Source organism: Colletotrichum orchidophilum (genome assembly GCF_001831195.1).
Source record: "Colletotrichum orchidophilum strain IMI 309357 chromosome Unknown Scaffold_124.1, whole genome shotgun sequence".
NCBI classification, from domain to species: domain Eukaryota; kingdom Fungi; phylum Ascomycota; class Sordariomycetes; order Glomerellales; family Glomerellaceae; genus Colletotrichum; species Colletotrichum orchidophilum.
Window position 1 is genome coordinate 78261 of NW_019173080.1, and position 21475 is coordinate 99735.

A 21475-nucleotide genomic window follows, 5' to 3' on the forward strand; every position below is an offset into this window, starting at 1 on the left:
GTCTTACCTCATGTAAGGTAAGGAAGGGATTGCAGATTGGTCTATCGGTACCTTGGCTCGGAGTGCAGGAGGGGCACAAGCTCTTCCAGACGGCGTCCAGACTTTCAGACACGGGCTTCGGTCATGTCAAATGCCATTGAATACATACATCAATGTAGTCATCAGCCAAGGGTTAGCCACAGAGTACCCGTGCTCCCGTTAAATCTCTGGATTCTGGTGGCCTTTCCTCGGCTCCTATTGATAACGGAAGTCGAATTTCCCCCTCCCCAACAGCAATAACGTCACACTTTTACTGGTGAACAACTTCCCCATGCCATTCACAAGCCAAATCCCAGCTTGCCGTCTTTTTCATGGACGACTTGGAAACGCCGAAATTGGACGAGGTCGTTGCCCCAAAAACTTTTGGAGAAGGTTCTCTGTTTTTTTGTTTTTTCTAACCATACCAGAGAGAGGGGAAAGATCGGCTGAAGAAGAATTTTTGGGACGAAGTCGGCGGTCTGAAGGGTCTTGGTTCGGTACGTACCTGAGCCTAGGTAAGGCACCTGGTAGGGCGAGAAGGAAGGTCGGGACTCGCGAATGCATCAGCCGAGTCGGATGTAGGTACTGATACACCTATGAATGTAATTGTTGCGCAGTCTTGACCTTATCTCGACCTGGGCTGCTTGTATCCGCAACCTTCCCACCCAATCTATGCAGTCCACCTGCATCAAGCATGCAGTGAGGTGCCTTCCACTGACCATTCCTCTCTCACATCTCACACGCTGCATTGCCGCACAGACTCGGGGGGCAAGGCAACATGCGTCTTGACCGTGCTGAATTTTGCCCTGCTCCTATTCTGACTTGACGCCTGAGCAATTGGGGGCCTAGAGCGGCACCTCGACGTCTTCTTTCTAGGTACTCTTCCCCCATCGATTCGTGACGCTACTTGCTCTCGATCCTCGCGCCGTTGCCACTGCTTGCATCTGCCATTCATGTTCCAGCACCGACTCTATCCCCATTGGGGCTTCTATTGGGAAGCGAATCAATGCCTGTCAGGGCAACACATGGACTCATCCGTTGCAACGCGAGACAGGCAGAGGCAAGCTGTCTCTTCTGTACCTATCTAGCTACCTTACCTTTGGCCCTCCATTTCTCAAGCAGCCCTTTGCCTCCTTACTAGTCACTGCAGTGTACCGCATGGCTTATGTTATTGCACCCTTACCTGTGGTCCACTCTGGCCATGAGCCAACCTCACCGCCCTTCGAACCAGTCTGCTGGAGTCTCAAGAGTCAAGCACTCAAGCCATAGGCAGGCAGGCAGTAGCAATGCTGGGTCGATCCATCAGCAGCAGCATGCCGGGTCAGTCAGTTGATCCTGGATGGCCTCGACAGTTTGACAAAACAAACAGACTAAATGCCGTATCCTCCGTTTCCATCAGAAGTCGGCAGATCCTGGGACAGCTTCTTCGGAGGCCCGAGTTGGACATATTTTGCGCAAGACAGCCTACCTGATGCTGTAACTGTTGTGGTACTAGCCCTTCAGACCTGCGGGCTGGCAATACCCAAGCACCCAAGACACCACCGTGTAAGTCCAAGTTGATTTGCCGCCCGAGCTGCACTAGGTGTCTTGCCGCTCCCGTTATGCATCCCGGGTCGTACTGGCGCTCGCTGACGTCTTGTCTTGTAGCAAGCGTGCTACACGCAGGCCGTCGATTGGTCTTGTTCTAGGAGGTGGTGCAGCCACCGGCCACCAGTCACTCCCCCAGATGTCGAGCCTACGTTTGCACGTTTGGCACAAACCGGCGTTCGTCTGTGCATGTGAAGATGGCGCTTGCTCGGGGCAAGATTCAGATCGGAAAATCCTCCAGTCGTAGGGTAAACGGTAGTGTGGCTGCGCAGCCAATATCGAGTCAGATCAACAACCACCCCAAACCCTGTACCATTTGACTCGCAGTTCATGTCCGTCTTGATCTCACCACATGCCCGCAAACCGTACCCCAACGTGCCCAGTACGTTTGTTGCCTTGGGAGTTGGAACTTCTCTCCGCCGATTTACTCCGACAGGTTCGCAATCAGGAGATTCTGCTTCAATATGGGATGTCCCTGGGGTGAGTCTCAATGTAAGTACACGGCGGAGAATCCTCTTGCGCCGCAATAGACCGGGGCCAAAATGTTGGACTTTTAATGTGTTGACAGGAATCAGGAAGCAGGAATCATTGGGGATACGATCGATAAGGTGCCCGCCCTCAGGGACGGCAGTACGTACCCAGGTTCCCCACGCTTCTCAGTTGGTTGACAGGGGTGTACAAACTGTACGTACTTCTGCACGCAACGAAGTGGCTCTCCTTTCTCCTTCCGTTTTAACCCCACGAACGAAGCAGCAGCGGAAAGCAGGGCGGGCTGGGAAGACGCGACAGACTGGAGCCTCACAATTGGCCAGCAACGTCTCCAGCCTGATCCAGCCAATCGGGAGTAGGGCAAGCTGCTGACGCGGCTAGCCAATCAAGGGCCCGCAGCTGGGGAAGGGGTTTGAATCTTGAATTGACGCCTTCGCTTTTCGTCTACCTTAGTCTACGGATACAACGTCTCAAAAATGCCAAAAATGCGTCTCGCCCGCCGGCAACTTTGCGGAATCGCATTGCATGGCATTCAATTTTCGCACCAGATCTGCCATGCCAAAGGCGAGGCCGAACAACGACAACAACAATACGTACGGCAATTCGACTGGACTCGACTCGATTTACCTCGGGCAAACCCGCGAGATAGAGGATGAAACGGTCTGGGATCGAGTCGCTCGACTGCCATCCTCCACAGCTCGCAGCTTGAACAGGACGTAAAGACCCTGAAACAAGGTGGGAACGCCGTTTTCTGGAAGCATCATGGCATTCCAGGGTCCGGTTTTGCCTGCTTCGCTTCTGTAGCGTGAAGATCGATTGCCCTCCTTTTGCCCCTACTTTTTGTTTTTTTATTTTTATTTGCTGCCCTTGAAATTTTCTGTTGGGGTTCGATTTTGTTGAGATGGTTGCAGTCCAGGGCAGGGCCTTGTCGCGATGGCAGAGCTTCATTGGTACGAGGTACGTACTGACCGAACCCCACTCAGAGGGATGAATCGCCTGTCTTTACTCTGTACCTTACGTACTCTCGCAACTTCCTGCTCTCTCCAGGGTTACGTACCTCGGGAAGTTCAGGTCTTGAATGCTTCAAAACGGATGGATACCTTGCGTGCTTGCTATGGAAGCTGCGTGGAATCGTCCCTTTCTCACTGATCAACATCAATGCCGGACATTATGATATTCTGTGGACTGGACAACAAAGCTCCATTCGCTTTTAGTATCGCGGAGACCTTCTACCACTGTTCCACCCACCGCTGAGACCATCGAGATCCTCGGGGGCCATCCCAACATACTCAATTACACGAGGGACAAGGATCGGGGCAAGCTGCTTGTCGACAAGGCGTCTGCTGCTTACTACCAATTCCAATCATCACATGGTAATTGTTCGATTTTGATCCTCTTGTGCTCCCCAGCCTCGAGTAATATCCGTTCCGGCAGCGAACCAACGAGGCGCCAGGGGAAAAAGTGTGCCTTCGAGATCCATCATCCAGATGCCACAGCCAACAGCTATTTGCACGACGCCTTTGCAGACCGAGCCTGCACTGCTCATCATGGCACTCGCGCAACTCGGGCCCACCGTTGTGTACTATCATGGTGTGGTGCCGTCCACTGCTCATCCATAACGAAACCGAGGCTGGGTTCTTTTCACGGACCACAAGACCAATTCCCTTTACATGTGATTTGCTTCCTACCATAGTAGGTACGCGAGACGGTAGTGACAGGCGCCACAACCTGCTTCAAAAGTCACGACATCCTCTGTTCACCCCTTGCTAGCACTCACACTCGTTAGCTTTGCAGGGGAATCAGGGAACGATGGCATTGGCACTCTGCTGATACCTCCCCGTCTCGGCAAAGTGTCCTGCGAGTTAACGCAGAGATACACGAGTCGGGGCCGAACATCGCTTGATTGGCAGTAAAACTGGCTAGAGGCGGAATATTTCCTTCGTCCCGCCTGGTCCCGGAGGGGAGGGTGGCGTTTCAGTCAGGTTAATCTGCCCTAGCCGTTTTGGAGGAAATTTGGGATTGTGTACGGGTACGCTGCTCCGAAATCTCTTGTCGAGGAAAATGAGGAAGAGTACGAGGACGACAACGACAACGACAACGAGGAAGGGCATTCGCATTAGCACCAATCATCCGCAGCTGATGAAAGATTTGACTTTTTGCGGCTAAAGATGACCATGTCTCGTAAGGCTTTCAGCTGACAACACTTTGTCTCGGTTGCCCCAGGACCCGTCCGGATGACTGACAGCTCTAGCTCCAGCATGTCACTCGAAAAAAGAGTTTACGAAAATGTGACTCGGAGTGAGTGAGTGATTGGGTGAGACATTGGCCATAACCACAGCCTCACACATTCCTTCTGGCATACAGCTTTCTCTTGGAAGCAATCGAAATTTTGAAACCGGCAAGAAACCGCGGTGAATCTTTTCATAGATTGCCACTGCGGGCCTCAAGTCTCAAGTCAGGCTTTGGACACGCCCTCTTATTCACCGCCTCAGTCGCGTGAGCCTGAACCAGTGCTTCTTGACCGCCAATCAACGATACATGAATCCAGTTTCTCACCAGATACCGCTGCATGTCAAACAGACCCTCCCTCAATGTTATCGTGCATGTCCCTATGAAGAATCTCGCTGTCCAAATCCCTCGTGACAGGACGTCAGAATGATACCCGGCGCGGACTCAATGTGACGGTATTACGGCTGCTTGCCTGTCTGGCTGCTGCCCGCCTTTCGAGAGAACGGCAGATCATGTCGTAGACATGTGAAAGTACACGTCTCAAAGATCTGCATATCGTGCCTCCACTGCCATTTCTGTTCCTCGACATGCCACCGTTCTCAAAAGCTTCATCGGCAAATGCTGTAACACTCTTAATACTAACCAGCTTACTGCGAGTAGCTTCCCAAGCGGTTCATATGCTTCTCGGAGAGAGGAAAGCAACGACAGGCCCAAAGGGCGATAGGTAGCCTGTCGCCCTCTGTCATGCCTTGTATATCAGCATGAGCAAAAGTTGTGCCTCCTGTCAGACAACGCCAGCCCCATCCGTGGCGCCTGAGACACCCCAACAATCCAACCCCGCGTCTCACAAACGCCTTCTCCGAGCCCCAAAGGAGAGCCTGATACCTCGCGAGGTAGCTCAAGATGTTGTAGCATGTCACCTTCGTACTGGGCCAGTAGGTGCCACCGTTGCCCCTATCGCTTCCAGCGCCGGGAGGAACATACCGGGAGGCGGATGTGCAGCATTAGCAGGCTCTACTCTGCGGCTGGCAGCCGGCAAGCTGTTGAGTGCAAGCCGAAATGAAGTAGAACTATTGCGGTAGCCCGTAAGAATCGCATGTTAGCCTTGGTACAGCCAAGACCGATCCAAAGCCGTATTCTCCCAACCATGCGATCAAGTGGAACGTACAGTTTGAGCCATGAAAGATGGCAATATGTGTACGCAGCTTGTGAATTTTGTCGTATCGTTGGTTTATGCAATGTATTTGCGAATATTATGGGTAGTTGCAAAGCCTTCGTATAAATGCTTGTACCTTTTCTTTTGCCTCACCACGTAATACTCGGAGGCATCCAATACAAGTGGTCAAACTTGAATCAAGTTTGGCCTTGGAAATTCTATGCCTTATAATCTATCATCTAGCTGCTTAATTATCTATAATCTTTCACTGGTGTTGAGCCTACATGTCGGAGAAATTCGTCCCGCAAGCCAGGAACGAGACGAAGTCGGATTTGCCATGGATACTGAGGTTGGTCGCCGCTCCTCCGCAATGGTTCCCATCACACGCTTACTTTACTACCGACGTTGATATGGAGCTCATTCTCCGCGATGATGGGAATCACTCCTGCTTCTAGAGTATAACGTTCTCGTTCCGAAATCCAAGTATCGCGGGCCAGAGTCATTGCATAGAAAGCAGAGCATCAGGCTGTGGTGAGTTATAATTAAGATTTGAATCCTGCTTTACTCCTCGATGATGATGTGATTTGATCTATGAAATGCAAACTCGCTTTTTGATCATTCGAGGCAATCTTCCAAACGTCTTTTCTGACAGGAACAAGTTGCCGCCTTTGACTGTGACGTGGCTCGTTCAGAACTTCCATGTCTTGATTCTGGCGGGAATCCTTGATAAACACCTTGAATATTCTGGTTGTTCAACAGTGTAGGTAGCCAGACCGGGTCACTGGCGGTTGTCCAAGAACAGGCATAATCGTTGAGCTTAGAAGGGGTCAGTCAGTACTTCACACTAATGGATCGGAAAGAAACCAAGAAAAGGCATTACATGGCAGTGATGTCCTCATTTATATACCTAGGGTGGCCGCAAGCCGCTACCGATAATCGTGTTCGTTACTCGTTATCCCTCGATGCTCTATCAACGGGATGCCAAGCATGAGCCCTTTGATCAACCCAACGCCGGTGGCCCAGTTCTCATCCAAGTTGCGCCATCCATCCCATGCTATCGCGAACCAGCACTGCAAAGAAAGATACAGAAAAGGGGTATTTTCAAACCGCAAACCCAAGATTTTCCCTCTCATCATCCACAAGTCGTCCCCATTCCAGCAATAGCCGGAACATGTAAATACGCATGTCCTCCCTCCGGAGCGCCTTGCGGCTCCAAGCCCTCCCTTCCTCAGCAATGACCTCTGCTCGCCTCTTGCCTTCTGTATCAGTACCAAAGTACAACAGAATATCCCAAAGCTCGTGGAGCCGCACATCGACGGGGACGTAGTGACGCCACGCGTGGACCCTTTCATTAAACCAAGTCCGGAATAGACCGGAACGATAGACGAGGCTCTTACTGCGGAGGAAGGGAATGAAACGTCCACTGAAGCCCGCGCCGTCGAGGTCCATCAGGTGCGCGTACTTCCAATGATCGGTGAAGGGGACCTTGGGCTTGTCTGGAGAGTCCCGTCCGATACCCCAGAAAGTGTCCTTTTCGCTCTGGCAGTCATCTGCGTGGCACTTGGACCATTTACTCACAAAGCCGACGTCAAAATCTGGCAGATCTTCCGATCTTGAGATTTGCCTCTGACCATCTTGTTGAAATTTGGGAACCTTCATTATCGAATTCGCAGCCTGGACAAACCGAGCCCTGAGGAAGCCCTGCCACGAGCCCCAGGCTGCGTATCCGTCCGACGACGACCCCCTCCAGAACATGGTGTTCTTCTTCTGACTCCATTCCATGTCTTCGTTTTCATCATAGGAAGCCTTGTCATCGTAATTCCAAGGCGAAGGCACCAGAATATCGGCAAACCCCGAAGTCTTGCTTTGACTGAACACGGGAAATGCCTCTTTCGTGAAAAGGGCCGGCGCAGGAGACACTAGAAATCCATGAAGATACGCCAAGTCCGGTTGGTGGCAGAGATCTGTTGCCGAGGTCCAATTTGACACGACGGGATTCTCAAGTGCTTCGAAGACGCGGATAGCGTGGGGTAGAAGGCATCCGCGACACGCCTCCTTCCGGCTCCACCATCTTGTGTTTCGAGCGGCTGAATCAGGCGGGCAGGCTGGAGCGACATAGTCGTAGTAGATCTGGTCTCGGATGCGGTCGGTGAAGTGGGGAGACCGCTCCTCGGGTCCCCTGACAGCGTCTTCGTCGCTCCAGACTGCCGGCCTGGATCCGTCAAACGTCTTCCGGTCCTTCAAATGGAGTAGCCTTGTCCTCGGTCCTGAGCCAATGCTGTGAAGCCTCAACATGTCTTCGAATGGAATCGCCACACGAGGCTCGTCGTTCAGGTTAATGGCGAAGTCCATGTTGGGCAGATGCTCGGCAAAGTCTTCAATCATACTCTTCATCGAATGCATCATCCACATGTGCGACCCAGGCGTGCCGGGAGCCACACCAACCTTTCCCCCACGAACCCGAATGCCTCCCATCCCAAGCCATGGCACCTCCAAAGAATGCTTCGTATGGTCCCGCAATACGCCCGGCGCAACACCCCAAAATGGGAGTAGATCGTCGTTGATCTGAGTAAAATCGTCGATAATGGGCGAGCCGTTGGCGACAGCGTACTCGAACCACTTGTCAAAATTGGGAGGCGGTGCCACACCATAACGCCGTTGATATTCGTTCACCGCGCTCACCAGGGTGGAGCTCTGATTCGCGTGCGCGATCCAGGCGTCGGATTGGGTATTGGCTGCAGAAAGGAGATCGGGAAAGGATATAGTATCGGTGGAGTTAAAATCGGGATAGAAGATGAGGTAAGTCCCGCAGAGGAAGCCGACGAGGACGACGTACCACCCCATGAGAAACCGGATGAGCCGTGGGTCCCCTGATGACGAGCCAGAGGCGCTGGCGATGTCCTTTTCGTATCGCAACAGGAGGCCGACGCCTGCTATCGTAAGGCCGCTGGCTATCATGTAGGGCAGAGAGCCGTCCATGGGCGCCACTGCCTGCAGCATGCGGACGAGCTGATGCGCATAAACACCTGAAGCCGTGATAATCATCCCCAGCGTGCTGGGATGCATGTCACTTATGACATAAAACCCCGAAATCACACCAAGCGACGCCACCGTGCTGTCCGCCAAAAGATCTCGTACTTCGACAAAGTGCAGCCCAAACGCCCATCGTATGTTTTGAAGATTGTGGAGGGAGAAACAGGCAAGCAAGGCCAGTACACCTGCAGATCCCAGAAAAAGCCTCGACGCGAACTTCCAAGCCTGCGGTGCATCGTCCACAGCGTCCTGCCGCCATTTCGAAAGGCCGAAGAGCAGCAGCGCATCCAAATTGACTGTGACGACCTGGGCCAGGGGAATCTGTCTTTCCCAGCGAAGGAAGCCTGCGGGACAGATCGCGCCGGCAGATCGTGTCGATAGTGAGAGGGTGGCCCTCGTGGCGCAGGCCCAAACGATAGCGATGATGAGGTAGCGCAAGTGAGCAACGTTACAGCAGCGTCGGGATCGGGCTTGGTCGCCATTGTGTTGTTGGAGTCGGATTGTGGACGGAGACGCCGTCGTATAAAGGGCGACGAGAGCTGGGAGAAATACCTGCGTGCGGCGTGTTAGTCCTTCACGATGGTGGGCTTCCTCAACAGTGCGGCAACTGCTCGTAGACTAACCTCGAAGCTCTCCCACGAGCAGTGAATCGTGCGGATGGTGCGCCAGAAGAGCAGCGATCGCAGTACAAGGGCGCATCCTAGAAAGAAGTAGGGCGACAACAAGAAGCGAGGGTTGCGCGCGACATCGATGCCGGCTTGGAGTCGTCTTTGCCAGTCATGCTTCGAGGTTGAAAAGGTTACGAGATGGTACCCGCTGCTGCTCGAGCTTTTCCATGGCGAGAGCTGTATGCACAATATTGCAATGAGCAGACCGGATTCGAGGAGCGTCAAGATGGAGAAGTGTATTGGCCGCTCTGTTTGGTGTTAGTGGTCGTTGTATATGCGATGGTCTGTGTCGCAGTCGGTAGATGAGGCCGGGTGCCCGTGGGTTTTACTGACCAAAAGCGGCGCTGCTGTTAAACCGTGAGGATATCCATGCTGTACATGCAAGAAGCAGAATACTGGAATTATGTCCAATGTCAGTGACAAGAGGTCAATACTGCATGAAGAAACGCAATTGGGCGAGAAACGAGAAAAGAGAAAACCGAGTCAAGAACTGATCTGAGACCGTATGGGCGTACAGCAAGGAATGGAATGATGGTGTTCACTCACCAAGCCGCCAAGATGCCGTGTCTCTTCAGCGGGGCCGCCATCGGCCTGTGTCAACTCGCCTTGCCCAGAGCCGGCTTGGCAAGCGGAGAAACGGAGGCGGCAGATGCAACGGAATACCTAAGCAGATGACGAGGAGTCGTCTGGGATGCGAGAAGAAGAACGAGAGGAGAATGCCAAAAGGATTATGCTACGGTCAGAAATCCTACGCGACCATGATCTTGGTCCAATTCCACACCATGGGCAGACTTGTGTGCACGCGCGCCTATGAATAGGTAAGGTAGATGGAAGCGGCAGGCAAAGTGACAAGCTGACGGGGGGGGGGGAAGAAAGGCCAGAGCAGGTCAAAGCTGAACCGGGTCCAGAGTCCAGACCAAAAGGAGAGAAGGAAAAGAGAACAAGGACAGAGACGGGGAAGAGGTAGAAGGAATAGGAACATGCAAGACGACCGGCTCGAGGGCAGTGCTTCCTGGAGAATGGCTAGCGTACGCCCGACACACGCGCACACACAAACACAACCTGGCTGAGTGACAAACACACGTCCACATCTCGGGGCCCTGCTTGGCTACAGTCGCTACCGCAGCTACACGCAGTTATGCTTATGCGAGACAAACAAGAACGACTGCCTGCCAACCTTTCCTAGTTAGAACTTGGAGAACTTGGAGGGGCTGGGAGCCCGTCGTAGCGTTTGCTGTGCCTTGTTTCTATCTCTGACCAAGGAACGGGCCAATCATGTCCAGGCGGGCCACCCGTCCAGTACGGCGTAGCATTCTACCGTCATTGTGCCGAACAGCCGGTCCATACACGAGGGTGCAATAGGAACCTTTGGTTGGAGCTGTACATCCCGTTCCCGTATTGAACACCGTCGTCCAAGAAACGTGGCGTGAGACGGGTTGAGATGGGTCTGGGCCTGGGTCTGGGCTTGGGCCTGGCTTGTCGCTTCGCTACTGCGTAATCCTCTCAACTGAATGGGGCCGTTTGTATGCCGGGATTGAGGAATATGAAGACGGGAAGTGGTGTCGATAAACAACGGCAAGGGAAAAAGACGAAAGGATGGCAGCGGAGAAGGAGCCATGCCCGAGTTGCTGTACCCGGCAGAGAAAAATAGGAGACTAAGCCCTGGGTTCAACCCCATGCCTGAGGGATGTTACTGCCCGGCCGCCGGCGTACGTGTACCTTGGATCTTACGGAGGTACTGCTGGCAAGACCGTGAGAGCGGCTGTGGTTGTGTGGAGAAGAACCGAATCAATGCGACTCCTGGACAATGCTTGCGCTCCGGCTCCATCCCTCGACATTCCGATCTGCGGGCCCGGTGGACCTTACTTGTTTTGCGTCTCTGCCCATTTTTATTTTGTGTTATTCTTTTGGACATCAGGAATCCGGATCCATAGCTCTGGGAGAGGTGCCAACGGTACAAGAGACGAAAGCAAGATTGCGATGAACCAACAACCTGGACCAGAGACGGGATATTTGAGGATGAAGGAAGTACCGATACCCTACAAATCCCCGACTAATACTTTGGCTTGCACGGACAGGAGAATCTCAACCAATGCCGTGCGGAGAAATTAAGTTCTCCTGCTGCCTATTACCCCAACTGGCATCGGCTCTCCGCGTCGATCATGCACCAGGGAACCTTCTTCGTCGTCACCAGGGGCAAGGCGAAGCTTGTTGTAACTTGTCGTCCGATTCTGAGCCGCTTCTTCCCATCACCCACACCACCCATGCATGCACCATGCCTTGCCGTCCGATGCAGTAGGGCGAACAGAGCCTCACATCTCAGCCGCAGTTCAGCTCATGGCCACTTCGTTTTGTCGACTGTCGGCTCGTGAGACTGGGAAGCATCAAAGGTGTACTGTAAGTCACCACCAAAATGCATGAGACGACACCATGGGTGCCGAAACCCGCCAACGGACAGGACGCTCGAGTCATTCATGACACTGCCATTGATTCATTCAGCCCAAGATTGATCCCCCCAGTCTATGGTATTCACTTTTTGTCTTTCACTCAACGTCAACATGCGAATATGACTTTTTCACCCTCTCTTGACCTCCCATTCCTGCCGAGAATTCTTCATGTGCTGCCATCACTGGCGTGTCCTTTAAGCGCGCTGCCGTTGTCTAGGAGCAGCGCGAATGATGTCGTCTACGCGAAGAAGAAGCTGCTACGTGTTAGTCATTGATTCCGAATATCAATATCAACACCAATCAGGAGCCAAGGGGGTTGGAGATGAGACTGAGACGTACCTCTGCTGCCTCACTGGCAGACGAAACAACCGCTCTCTTTAGTTTGTAACTCTCAACGACACCCAAGTCACGCATGTCGGTGATGCCACCACCGGGTGACAGCAGATCCAATCCATAATTCGTCATGCCGTCGTAAATGGCCTTTCTCAGACGCGCTACAAGCTCGCCAGAGTCGAGACCTGCGTTGTCCGCCAGAATGGTGGGCAGCTGGCGCAGCGCAGTCGCAAAGCTGCTGACGGCCATCTGCTTCTTGCCCTCAACGCGAGTGGCAGCACCCTCGACAGCCTTGGCCATAACCATCTCGGCGCATCCACCACCCAGAGTGGTCCACGGCTCCTTCACAGTCTGCGATAGAACCGCAAGGGCGTCGTGCAGACTGCGCTCTGCCTCGTCCAGAAGCTGATCTGTGGCACCGCGCAAAACGATCGTGCATGCCTCGCCGGCGGCGACGCCAGAGAACTTGATCAGAGTATCCTCGCCAATAATGACCTCCTCGATAAGCTCGCACTGTCCCAACTTGACCTGATCGGGATGGTCAAAGGTCGAGGCAATCTCACCACCCGTCACCAACGCCAATCTCTCAATGCCGTCAAAGTCAGCGTGCTCGATGGACATGATGCCGGCATCCGTGAAAAGCTGCTCGGGCCAGTTGTAGATGAGTTGTCTGTTGATGAAGCAGTTGATGCCGTGCGACTTAATCTTCTCCACCTTTGCCTTCATCTTCTCCTTCTCGGCCTTCTCAAGATCGGCCAGCTTGCTAGTCGATGACACCTTGACGCGCGCGCCAAAGATCTTGATCTTGTCTGTGTCCATGGAGGTGTTGGCCACCAAGATCTTGGCCTTCTCCAGACGCTTGGGCTGGTTCACACCAATCTTCTTGTCGAGAATGAAACCCTCGTCGAGGTACGAGTCGCTCAACTTACCACCCGCCTTCTTGATGATTTGGATATGGCTCAGGTCGGAGGAGTTCTTGAGTCGGAGCACGGCATCGCAGGCGAGCTTAGAGAAGTGGTCGCGGTCCTGGGCCAGAACCTTGGAGCTGAGAGTTGTGCGGGCGATGGCCTGCAAGTCTTTTCTGAATGCCTCGGGAGTGTTGCTGCGGTCGACGGCTGACTCCTTCAGGGCCTTGAGGGCGGCCTGGCTTGCTATCCGGTAACCCTCAATAATGGTCTGGGGGTGGATCTTCTTGTCGACAAGCTTCTCGGCTTCACGCAGAAGCTCCGCCGCAAGGACAGCAACGGATGTAGTGCCATCGCCGACCTCATCGTCCTGGACCTTGGAGATGTTTACCAACACCTTGGCCGCCGCGTTGTCGAGAGCAATAGACTTCAGGATAGTAGCTCCGTCGTTCGTGACCATGATCTCGCCAGTTGACCTGAAAGTTTGTCAGCCATGTTTGTCAGTGGATCAAACAGGAATGGGGGTGATTTGAAGATGGACGAGGTTCAACATACGCAGACTGCAGAATCTTGTCCATTCCCTTGGGACCGAGGGTGCTCTTGACGAGGTCGCCGACGGCGATAGCGCCAACGAAGGCGGAAAGACGGGCATTCTCTCCCTTCTCCTCCGTGGTTCCGTCCTCGAAGATTTGTGTCGGGCTGAAGGACGACTAGAGGGGCGCCACACTATTGTCAGTGCCATGACCCACGCACACGGGGGAGCAGATTCTCAAGACGAACCATGGTGAATGTGTATTATGCAGACACTCTGTATCGAAGTCGAATCGGTGACTCGGTGGGTGGGGGGAAACAAAGGTGTCTGGGTTGTACGGATTCCTCAGCCTTGGGGAAGCTTCACCGAGAAAATCGTCGTAGAAAATTTGGGGGGGTTCAGCCTGGCGAAGTGGGGGGTGCTGGGCAGGAGCTTCCAGGCAGTCTGGTGAGCAGAGCAGAGCTGCTGTGGTGTTTCTACAGACGTCCATCCTCCACTGTAACAGTTGTCAGTGGTCAGTGCGCGCCACCGCTCACGGCAGCACCTGGCACCTGGCGGGGTTACATCTTATCGAAGAAGCTTCTCTGGGCGGTGAGCGACCCTGAAGCAGTCCGATTGGGAAAAGGTGCCTCACGGTATGGGGTGGCAGACGTATCACGTGACTCTATTGGGGGTAGGCAGTAGCGAGGGGCTTCCTCCGGGGCCGGAACAACCCGATAATCCAGCCCACACGATTCTGGCATATCACCAAAAACTTTCCAAAACGAGGTCCAAATTGTGCGCGCGACAGCCGTTTGGTGCCTGTTGCCTCCCGTAGCACTGACTACCTTACCCCTTCCAGACGTGAGATCCAGATACTTGATAAAAAAACTTGCCTCTAAAACTCCGGAGCCTGTTCGTAGAATTTGCACCGATTTTACCTTGCATCCAGAGCCACTTTGAAGCGCTCCGCAGGCCGAAAACCCTCACAAAAAAACCGAGAAAATCGCGGGGCATTTTCAACCACTGGAAAGCCTCCCGACCCCACTCTATTTGGCACCTCTTTTTTTCCTCCCACCACAGAAAGGCCATCGCAACGATCCTCACCGAGAGACACGCAAACCCCCCTCCCTTCCGTCCCCCGATCCGAAGAAAAAAAACCCGCCACACCTCGACTGTTGACTGATCAGTCGTCGCAATCATGGCGCCTTCTTTCGACCATCTGCGCGAGGCAGATCTCGACGACGACGAGTACGACGAGGAGGAGATCGACATCTCCGACCTGCGCGAAAAGTACGAGGTTCAGCTGGAGCAGGGATATGACACCTTCGTGGTTATTGATGGCCTCCCCGAAGTCAACGAGGACCAGAAGCCCAAGCTGGTCAAGTTCTTGCTGAAGAAGCTGAACTCTGTTGGAAAGACAAGAGAAGACTTGATTTACATGCCCATGGGCGACAATGGAAAGTCGTTGAGGTATGTTTGGCTCGGTGGATCCAATCCGGGACCTGATCCAAAGGGACGGGTCGCGCTCGAAATATACCAGCGATGCTGATGACGGCCGTTTAGATTTGCCTTTGTCGAGTACTCATCTCCCAGCGAGGCTGCCGCTGCCGTTCGCGGACTCGACCAGGTCCCCCTCGACAAGAAGCACACCCTCCGCGTCAACAAGCTCACCGATATCGACCGCTACGGCCGCGAAGGCAAGGTCCACGAGGAGTACACGCCGCCTCAAATTGAGGAGTTCACAGAGACGGAGCATCTGAGATCATTCATGAAGGACCCCAGCGGCCGTGGTAGAGACCAGTTCGCAATGTACCGTGGCGACACTGTCGGCGTCTTCTGGAACAACGAGAAGGATATCCCCGAGAACGTTGTTGACCGTCAAAATTGGACAGACAGCTTCATCCGGTGGTCGCCGCAAGGAACCTACCTCACCTCGGTCCACGCCCAGGGTGTTCAGACTTGGGGCGGTCCGTCGTGGTCACGGCAGAAGCGTTTCCCCCACCCCTTCGTCACCTTCGTCGATTGGTCCCCCTCCGAGAAGTACCTGGTAACATGGTCTGCCCGCCCCATCTCCATCCCCGACGAGGGCCACCCGGCCTTGTCTGTTGACGATGATGGCAAGAACTATGTTATCTGGAGTGTCGAGTCCGGCAAGCCCATCCGTTCCTTTGCCAACCTGGACATGGAGGGCATGGACGAGGCAAAGCAGCGCAAGCTTCTCTGGCCCGCCTTCAAGTGGTCTGCTGATGACAATTACGTCGCGCGTCTCAACTACCAGACCGGTATCTCTGTGTACGAGCTCCCCCGCATGAACCTCCTCGACAAGACCTCTATCAAGATCGAGGGCATCATGGAGTTCGACTGGGCCCCAGCTAGCGTCCAAAGAGAGGGCGTTAAGACGTACGAGCAACTTCTTACCTACTGGACACCCGAAATCGGCAGCAACCCCGCCAAAGTCGGTCTTATGAGCATCCCCAGCAAGGAGGTTGTTCGTCAACTGCCCCTCTTCAGCGTCTCGGACGCCAAGCTCCACTGGCAATCCGATGCCTCATACCTCTGCGTCAAGGTCGATCGTCATTCCAAGTCCAAGAAGTCTCAGGCCACGACTCTCGAGATCTTCCGCATTAAGGAGAAGGGCGTCCCTGTCGAGGTCGTCGACACTATCAAGGACACCGTAATCAACTTCGCCTGGGAGCCCAAGGGCGACAGGTTCGTCATTATCACGACAACTGAGCCCGCCGGCGCTGTCGCCGTCGCCCCCAAGACGTCCGTCGCCTTCTTCTGTCCCGAGAAGGCCAAGGGCAATGTTGTTGGCAACTTCAAGCACCTCCGCACCCTGGAGAAGAAGAATAGCAACGCCATCTACTGGTCCCCGCGCGGCAGATTCGTCGTCATCGCCACCGTCCACAACCAGCAGAGCTCCGACCTCGACTTCTTCGACCTCGACTTTGAGGGCGAGAAGCCCGAGTCAGACAAGGATCTGACCGCCAACCTTCAGCTCATGAACACGGGCGACCACTACGGCGTTACTGACATTGAGTGGGACCCCTCAGGACGTTTCGTCGCCACCTGGGCCTCTGCATGGAAGCACTCTGTACGTTGTCACCGAGTCTCGCCAGCACTACGATTGCAATTACTGACCAGACTGACTATATAGATGGAAAACGGATACCACATCTACGACTTCAAGGGCGAAGCGCTCCGCGAGGAGCCTATCGAGAAGTTCAAGCAGCTCGCGTGGCGCCCGCGCCCCGCGACGCTGCTCAGCAAGGAGGAGCAAAAGCAGATCCGCAAGAACCTGCGCGAGTACAGCCGCGTCTTTGAGCAGGAGGACATGGATCGTGGCGCCTCCGCCGACCGCGAGGTCGTCGAGGCCCGCCGCCGCCAGCTCGCCGAGTGGGTCGCTTGGCGCGAGTCCATCGAAGAGGAGGTTGCCGAGGAGCGCAAGGACCTCGGCCTGCCCGCCGACATTGTTGCCTACCTTCTCTCCCAGAAGACGCAGACCAGCGATGGTGAGGAACAGATCATTGAGGAGATTGTGGAGGAGGTGCTCGAGGAGACGGAGGAGATTGTCAACTAAAGTAGTAGACAAGACAAAGGGGTTTGGGGTTTTGTGTTTTAGATGAGGACGAAGCAGCAGAAATCGTTCGCCCACAAGTTGTCGCAGTTCCTGGAAAAGAAAAGGGACCAGATGAGGAGTGAAAAGTCTTTTAGGGGCCCGCCACAAGCCTTTCCAAGTTGTTTTCTCATTTGGGCGGTCAGGTGAGGCTGGGGCATCTGCACAGGAAGGTTAATTCAAGGATTTGAAGACAAATCTTGTGCCATTGACAAGTGCAAGTGAGGTGAGCTAATGACGTATCCTACGAGGCCTCTCACTTGGGGAGGATCTCGGATATTGGCTCTTACGACCTCGTCTTCCACGATATCGCGCAGGGTCTTCCGTTTGGGGCTACAGAACGTCTACGCATAGACAAGTCCGAATGGCAAACGTCGCGGAGATCGAGGTCTATCAAAGACCACCTAGGTCAAGGTGTGCTCATCGCGTATGTCATGCTCTTTCACGAGCTTTATCATAATCTAAGCGTAAACATGTTATAAATGCTAGCACGGGTGGATCTACAATACGACTATGAGACGAAGGGGATATCAAAAAGGTGGTCGACACTTCCGGAAAAAATTGTTTGAACCCCGCCCGGTTCAAGAATGAAGAAAACAAAATGCGGATCGCTAGCGACGCCAGAAAATGTTTGATGCTAAACCCCCAGAATCGTCTTTGGGACGAACAATATACCCAACGACGATGGTGTCAAGCCAGTACAGGTGATATCCTCTTTCCAAGACGTTTCTCATCCGGAAGAAACGTGACTTTGCTTTATCCGCAGGAAAGCCGGGTTTGCCATGTTCCGCATGGACAAGTTCCTCGGCGCCCAGCGTCTATATATCTACACGCCACAGTAAGAATGTCTGTCCTTGTCCATGTCCATGAGATGCTCGCGCACTGCGAAACAGCCAGGTGACAGGTGAGAATAGTATGTCTGGTACAGTAAAGAGTCAAAGAAAAAAGTTGCTACAAAAACCAGCTCCCACAAGTAATGTCCATCGCGCCGCAGACGCCGGTTGCTCTTTGTACACGCCCATGAGTAGACAGCTTGCAGCCGACTGTCTAAAATGAGCTTAGTTGAGTGTTTTTTTTTTTTTTGGTGTATGTGCGATTCCCTCCGATGGAAGGGCCGGTACGACACCGGCCCAGGAGATTAGATATAAACAGTTAGGATCATGTCGTATGTTTTCCAAAGCCGAAATAATCATCAAGCGTAAAGGGATGTTTTGAGATGAGGCCGTTCAAAAAAGTTTAGGCTTTGCCCGCTTCACGAACCGATCGCATCCAGTGGTCTTCGGCGCCATCGTCACCAACGACAGCCTTACGGCCATCCTTGTTGGCGCCGCTTTCGACCAGCTTCTTGGCTTCTCCAGCGGACTTGGCGCCAAGAAGTGCCATTTCATGACGCATGAGAGTGGCCACGGCTGCTCGCACCAAGACCGCATCGCCCTCAAAGACGTACACGTCCCACAGGCGAGCGGCCTCGTCCATAGCCAAGTGTGTCGTTCCGAGTCCCATGAAGAAATGGCCCAGGTAGAAATCCGCGTCACCCTCGGAGATGTCCTTAGTCAGGTGCTCGTGGAGACGGGGAGCCTTGACGCTCAGAGTCTGCATCACGAGGTTATAGGCCGAAGCCTTCGCACCGGGATCTTCTGAGTAGAAGCTTAGAGGCAACGGACGGTTCAGGACGTTGGCGAGGGCGATGAATGTTGCGGACGGCGAGGGAAGATTCAGCAAAAGAAGGGCGGCAACAGTCTACAAATGGAGTTAGTTTGATCACGTCCTAGAGACCGGTATTTATGGGAGCTGAGGTGGACTTACGTTGCAACCCTTAACATAGCCGATATCGCTCCGGTACAGCGCATAGGCAAACAAGACGTCGACGAGACTCTGGTGAAGAGGTCCGCCGACTTGGAAGATCCGAAGATCTTGCCAAGTGTGCTCGGCCACATCTTTGCGGATAGCTGACAGCCACGCCGCTCTCTGGATGTCCTCCGAATCACCCTTGCCAGCCTTGACTCGCTCCTCAAGCTCTTGAGACCGGCCTAGGGCAGCCTTGTAGGACTTTTCCGACAGACCGAGTTCGTTGCCAATGGCCCTTGACCAGACCTGCCCTCTGCTGCGCGGTGCGATTCCCTTCCACCACAGCTCGCGGGTGCGGCGTTCTCGGATGGCGTCGGTCCATCTCGGGATGATATCATCCTCCCAAATGTGCATCAGGCTGTCGGCCTTGAGATCTCGTGAAGACGTTTGCGCCGAGCGTGAGGCCTCGCGGCGGCGTTCTGCCTCGGCGCTACGTGCCATCATTCTCTTGTATTCACGCAGATGACGCTTCTCTTCCGCGGGGTCCTTAGGAGGAAGCCATGATGGCCGTGTGCGACTAAGCACAGCCTCCTTCTCCTTGGAAATAGGAAGTGGGTCAATCATGATGTTGGTCTGGCTCCGAAGTGAAGGAAGGTCGGGAAGGGCGGACTTGACCCGGGGCTTCTGGGCATGTTGCTCGAGAGATTTGCCATTCCACGTGTGACGTCCTGTAGGATTGGCAGTTTCCGCGGCCTTTTCACGCACAGAATCCGAGTGCTCTTCGAGCTTCTCCGTCAAATCTTTGGCGTCAGCATTGAGTTCTGCCAATGCGAGATTCCAGCTCCTTGCCCGGGTCTTGAGCGGCTCAGGCCCACGCTCGCCAATTGACGATAGAGCGGTGTCAGACTTCCACGATGGGGAGCGCAAGCATCCTGTCTCAACTGGGATCGGAGATGTTCCGTTGCCAACACTACGGACACGTTCCTTTGGCGGCCTGTTGGGGGATGCTCCAGAGGAGGTTGGCCTGCTTGGTGTGCGCTCGAACTTGGGTCTAGGGGAGATGGGAACATTGTCGAGAATGAGGCCATCCGGAATGTCGTCGGTGTCGTCCTCGTCACACTCCTTTTCCAACTCAAACGTCGATTTCCTGTCTTGGTTCGACTGCCAGCTACCCCGGCGCGGTTTCAGGGGTACGTTGGGGTCTCTCGGTAGCAGGGAGAAGTTCGGGCTTGGGCTGCGGTTCTTGCGGGGAAATTGAAGGGAAGTCGTCGAGTGGCTCGCGAAGCCTCGAGGGTTCACCGGGTTCACCGGGCTTCGACGGGGGTCGGAAAGGCGGTCAGCGCTTGGGCTACGGCGGTTGAGGAGGTGGCTCTCGGTCTTCAAGCTCAAGAAGGGTGGTCGAGAGGAAACACGGGAGTGGGGAGTGAGGTCTACCGTGGGACCTGTGCTTCTAGGCTTCGCGAGGTCTCGTGTCATCGGAGGGGAACGAGAGTGCGGTGGTTTCCATGATGGAGGGCGGAAGTCATTGGAGTAGGACCTGGCGTAGGGTTGAGAAGGCTTCGAATGTGACTCGCGAACGCGTTGTGTGTCGTAGTGGGAAGCATCGTCATCAAGACCGATTTCTTCAAAGTGGCTAACGTCGTCCAGGACGCTAGTGTCGTCGGAATGGAAAGATTTGAAAGAAGAGGACTTTGACGACTTGGAGGACGTCATACCTGGAGGCGAACCTGGACTGGGACCCGCGAGATCAATATCTTGATGCCCGTATATCATCATTGCATCGCCGAGTGTCGAGAAAAAAAGGAAAGTAAGGAAACAAAAGGGAGGAAGAGAAAACAAGACAAAAAGCTTGTTTGGCGGTAACGAAGGTCGAGATGGTCGTGGCCAGGTCTTGGGAGAATGGGGCAACAGTCCAGAAGAGAGGTGGATGGATGTGGAGGGCCCCTTGGATTGCTTGGGTACGTGGAGCAAGGGAAATGGACCAGGCTATGCTGTAATGAAAGCTGGGATATGGGCGTTGGAACCTTGAGGTAGGAGAGTGGTTGCGGGTTGCGCGGATGGTTCGCAAGGCGCAATTATGCGTAGCGGGCAATCCCTGGCGACGGGCTTGGCTGGTGCTTGATCGTCTTGTCTTTCCGACGAGGGATGATGAGACGAGACGAAAGCAGACTGTCTGTGGGGAGGGACCCCTTGATGCCCAGTGTGTGCGAAGCACTGGTGAAGTGTCTCGAGATGGCTGGGATGTTGACGGCGGATTGGCCGGTTGTCAGGGTCACAGGACGTGCTTCTGGCTCTGTCGTGTCGAAAGACGCAGCAACGGGAGTATGCGTCAGTCAAATCAAGATGGGACGACACGGCTGAAAGCGTTGACTTCGGGTTCGATATAGGTTTGGTAAGTGATGGAAGAATGTGCGTGTTGGTGGTGTTGGTGCGGCGCGAACGAACGAATATACGGATACAGAAACAGCGATTTTGAGTCCGTGAACGGCGACAATGTAGCGGTAAAGAAGGGTGGTATGGTGAGGTCTAATGTATGGATACGTTGTTGGCAAGGTGAGGTAGCGAGTGACGGTATGTAATAGTGTATGAAGACCCGGACATTAATGCAGAGGTGTCAATTGATAGGCACGGACGGGATAGGGCTGGAGGGGGTGAGTGAAACAAAAGGGATCCAAGGAATACTAAGGTAAGG

General features: G+C 54.0%; 4 protein-coding genes across 4 annotated transcripts; 1 reads left to right on the forward strand and 3 right to left on the reverse strand.

The window, feature by feature from the left end:
• Positions 1–6580: 6580 nt before the first annotated feature.
• On the reverse strand, positions 6581–9767 carry CORC01_11426 (uncharacterized protein; the record flags this gene model as incomplete). The annotated part of the gene is made up of 4 exons (XM_022623050.1): positions 6581–9064; positions 9136–9428; positions 9514–9575; positions 9727–9767. The coding sequence occupies 4 exons, from the start codon at positions 9765–9767 to the stop codon at positions 6581–6583; spliced, it is 2880 nt and encodes a 959-aa protein (XP_022470449.1).
• A 2054-nt stretch (positions 9768–11821) lies between these two features.
• On the reverse strand, positions 11822–13648 carry CORC01_11427 (T-complex protein 1 subunit beta; the record flags this gene model as incomplete). Its single annotated transcript, XM_022623051.1, has 4 exons — positions 11822–11881; positions 11967–13341; positions 13421–13575; positions 13646–13648. 4 exons carry the CDS (start codon positions 13646–13648, stop codon positions 11822–11824), a joined length of 1593 nt encoding a protein of 530 aa, XP_022470450.1.
• A 929-nt stretch (positions 13649–14577) lies between these two features.
• CORC01_11428 (eukaryotic translation initiation factor eIF2A) lies at positions 14578–16959 on the forward strand (the record flags this gene model as incomplete). The annotated part of the gene is made up of 3 exons (XM_022623052.1): positions 14578–14849; positions 14943–16473; positions 16537–16959. 3 exons carry the CDS (start codon positions 14578–14580, stop codon positions 16957–16959), a joined length of 2226 nt encoding a protein of 741 aa, XP_022470451.1.
• A 1272-nt stretch (positions 16960–18231) lies between these two features.
• CORC01_11429 (TBC domain-containing protein) lies at positions 18232–20559 on the reverse strand (the record flags this gene model as incomplete). Its single annotated transcript, XM_022623053.1, has 2 exons — positions 18232–18735; positions 18802–20559. 2 exons carry the CDS (start codon positions 20557–20559, stop codon positions 18232–18234), a joined length of 2262 nt encoding a protein of 753 aa, XP_022470452.1.
• Between the last annotated feature and the right edge of the window lie 916 nt (positions 20560–21475).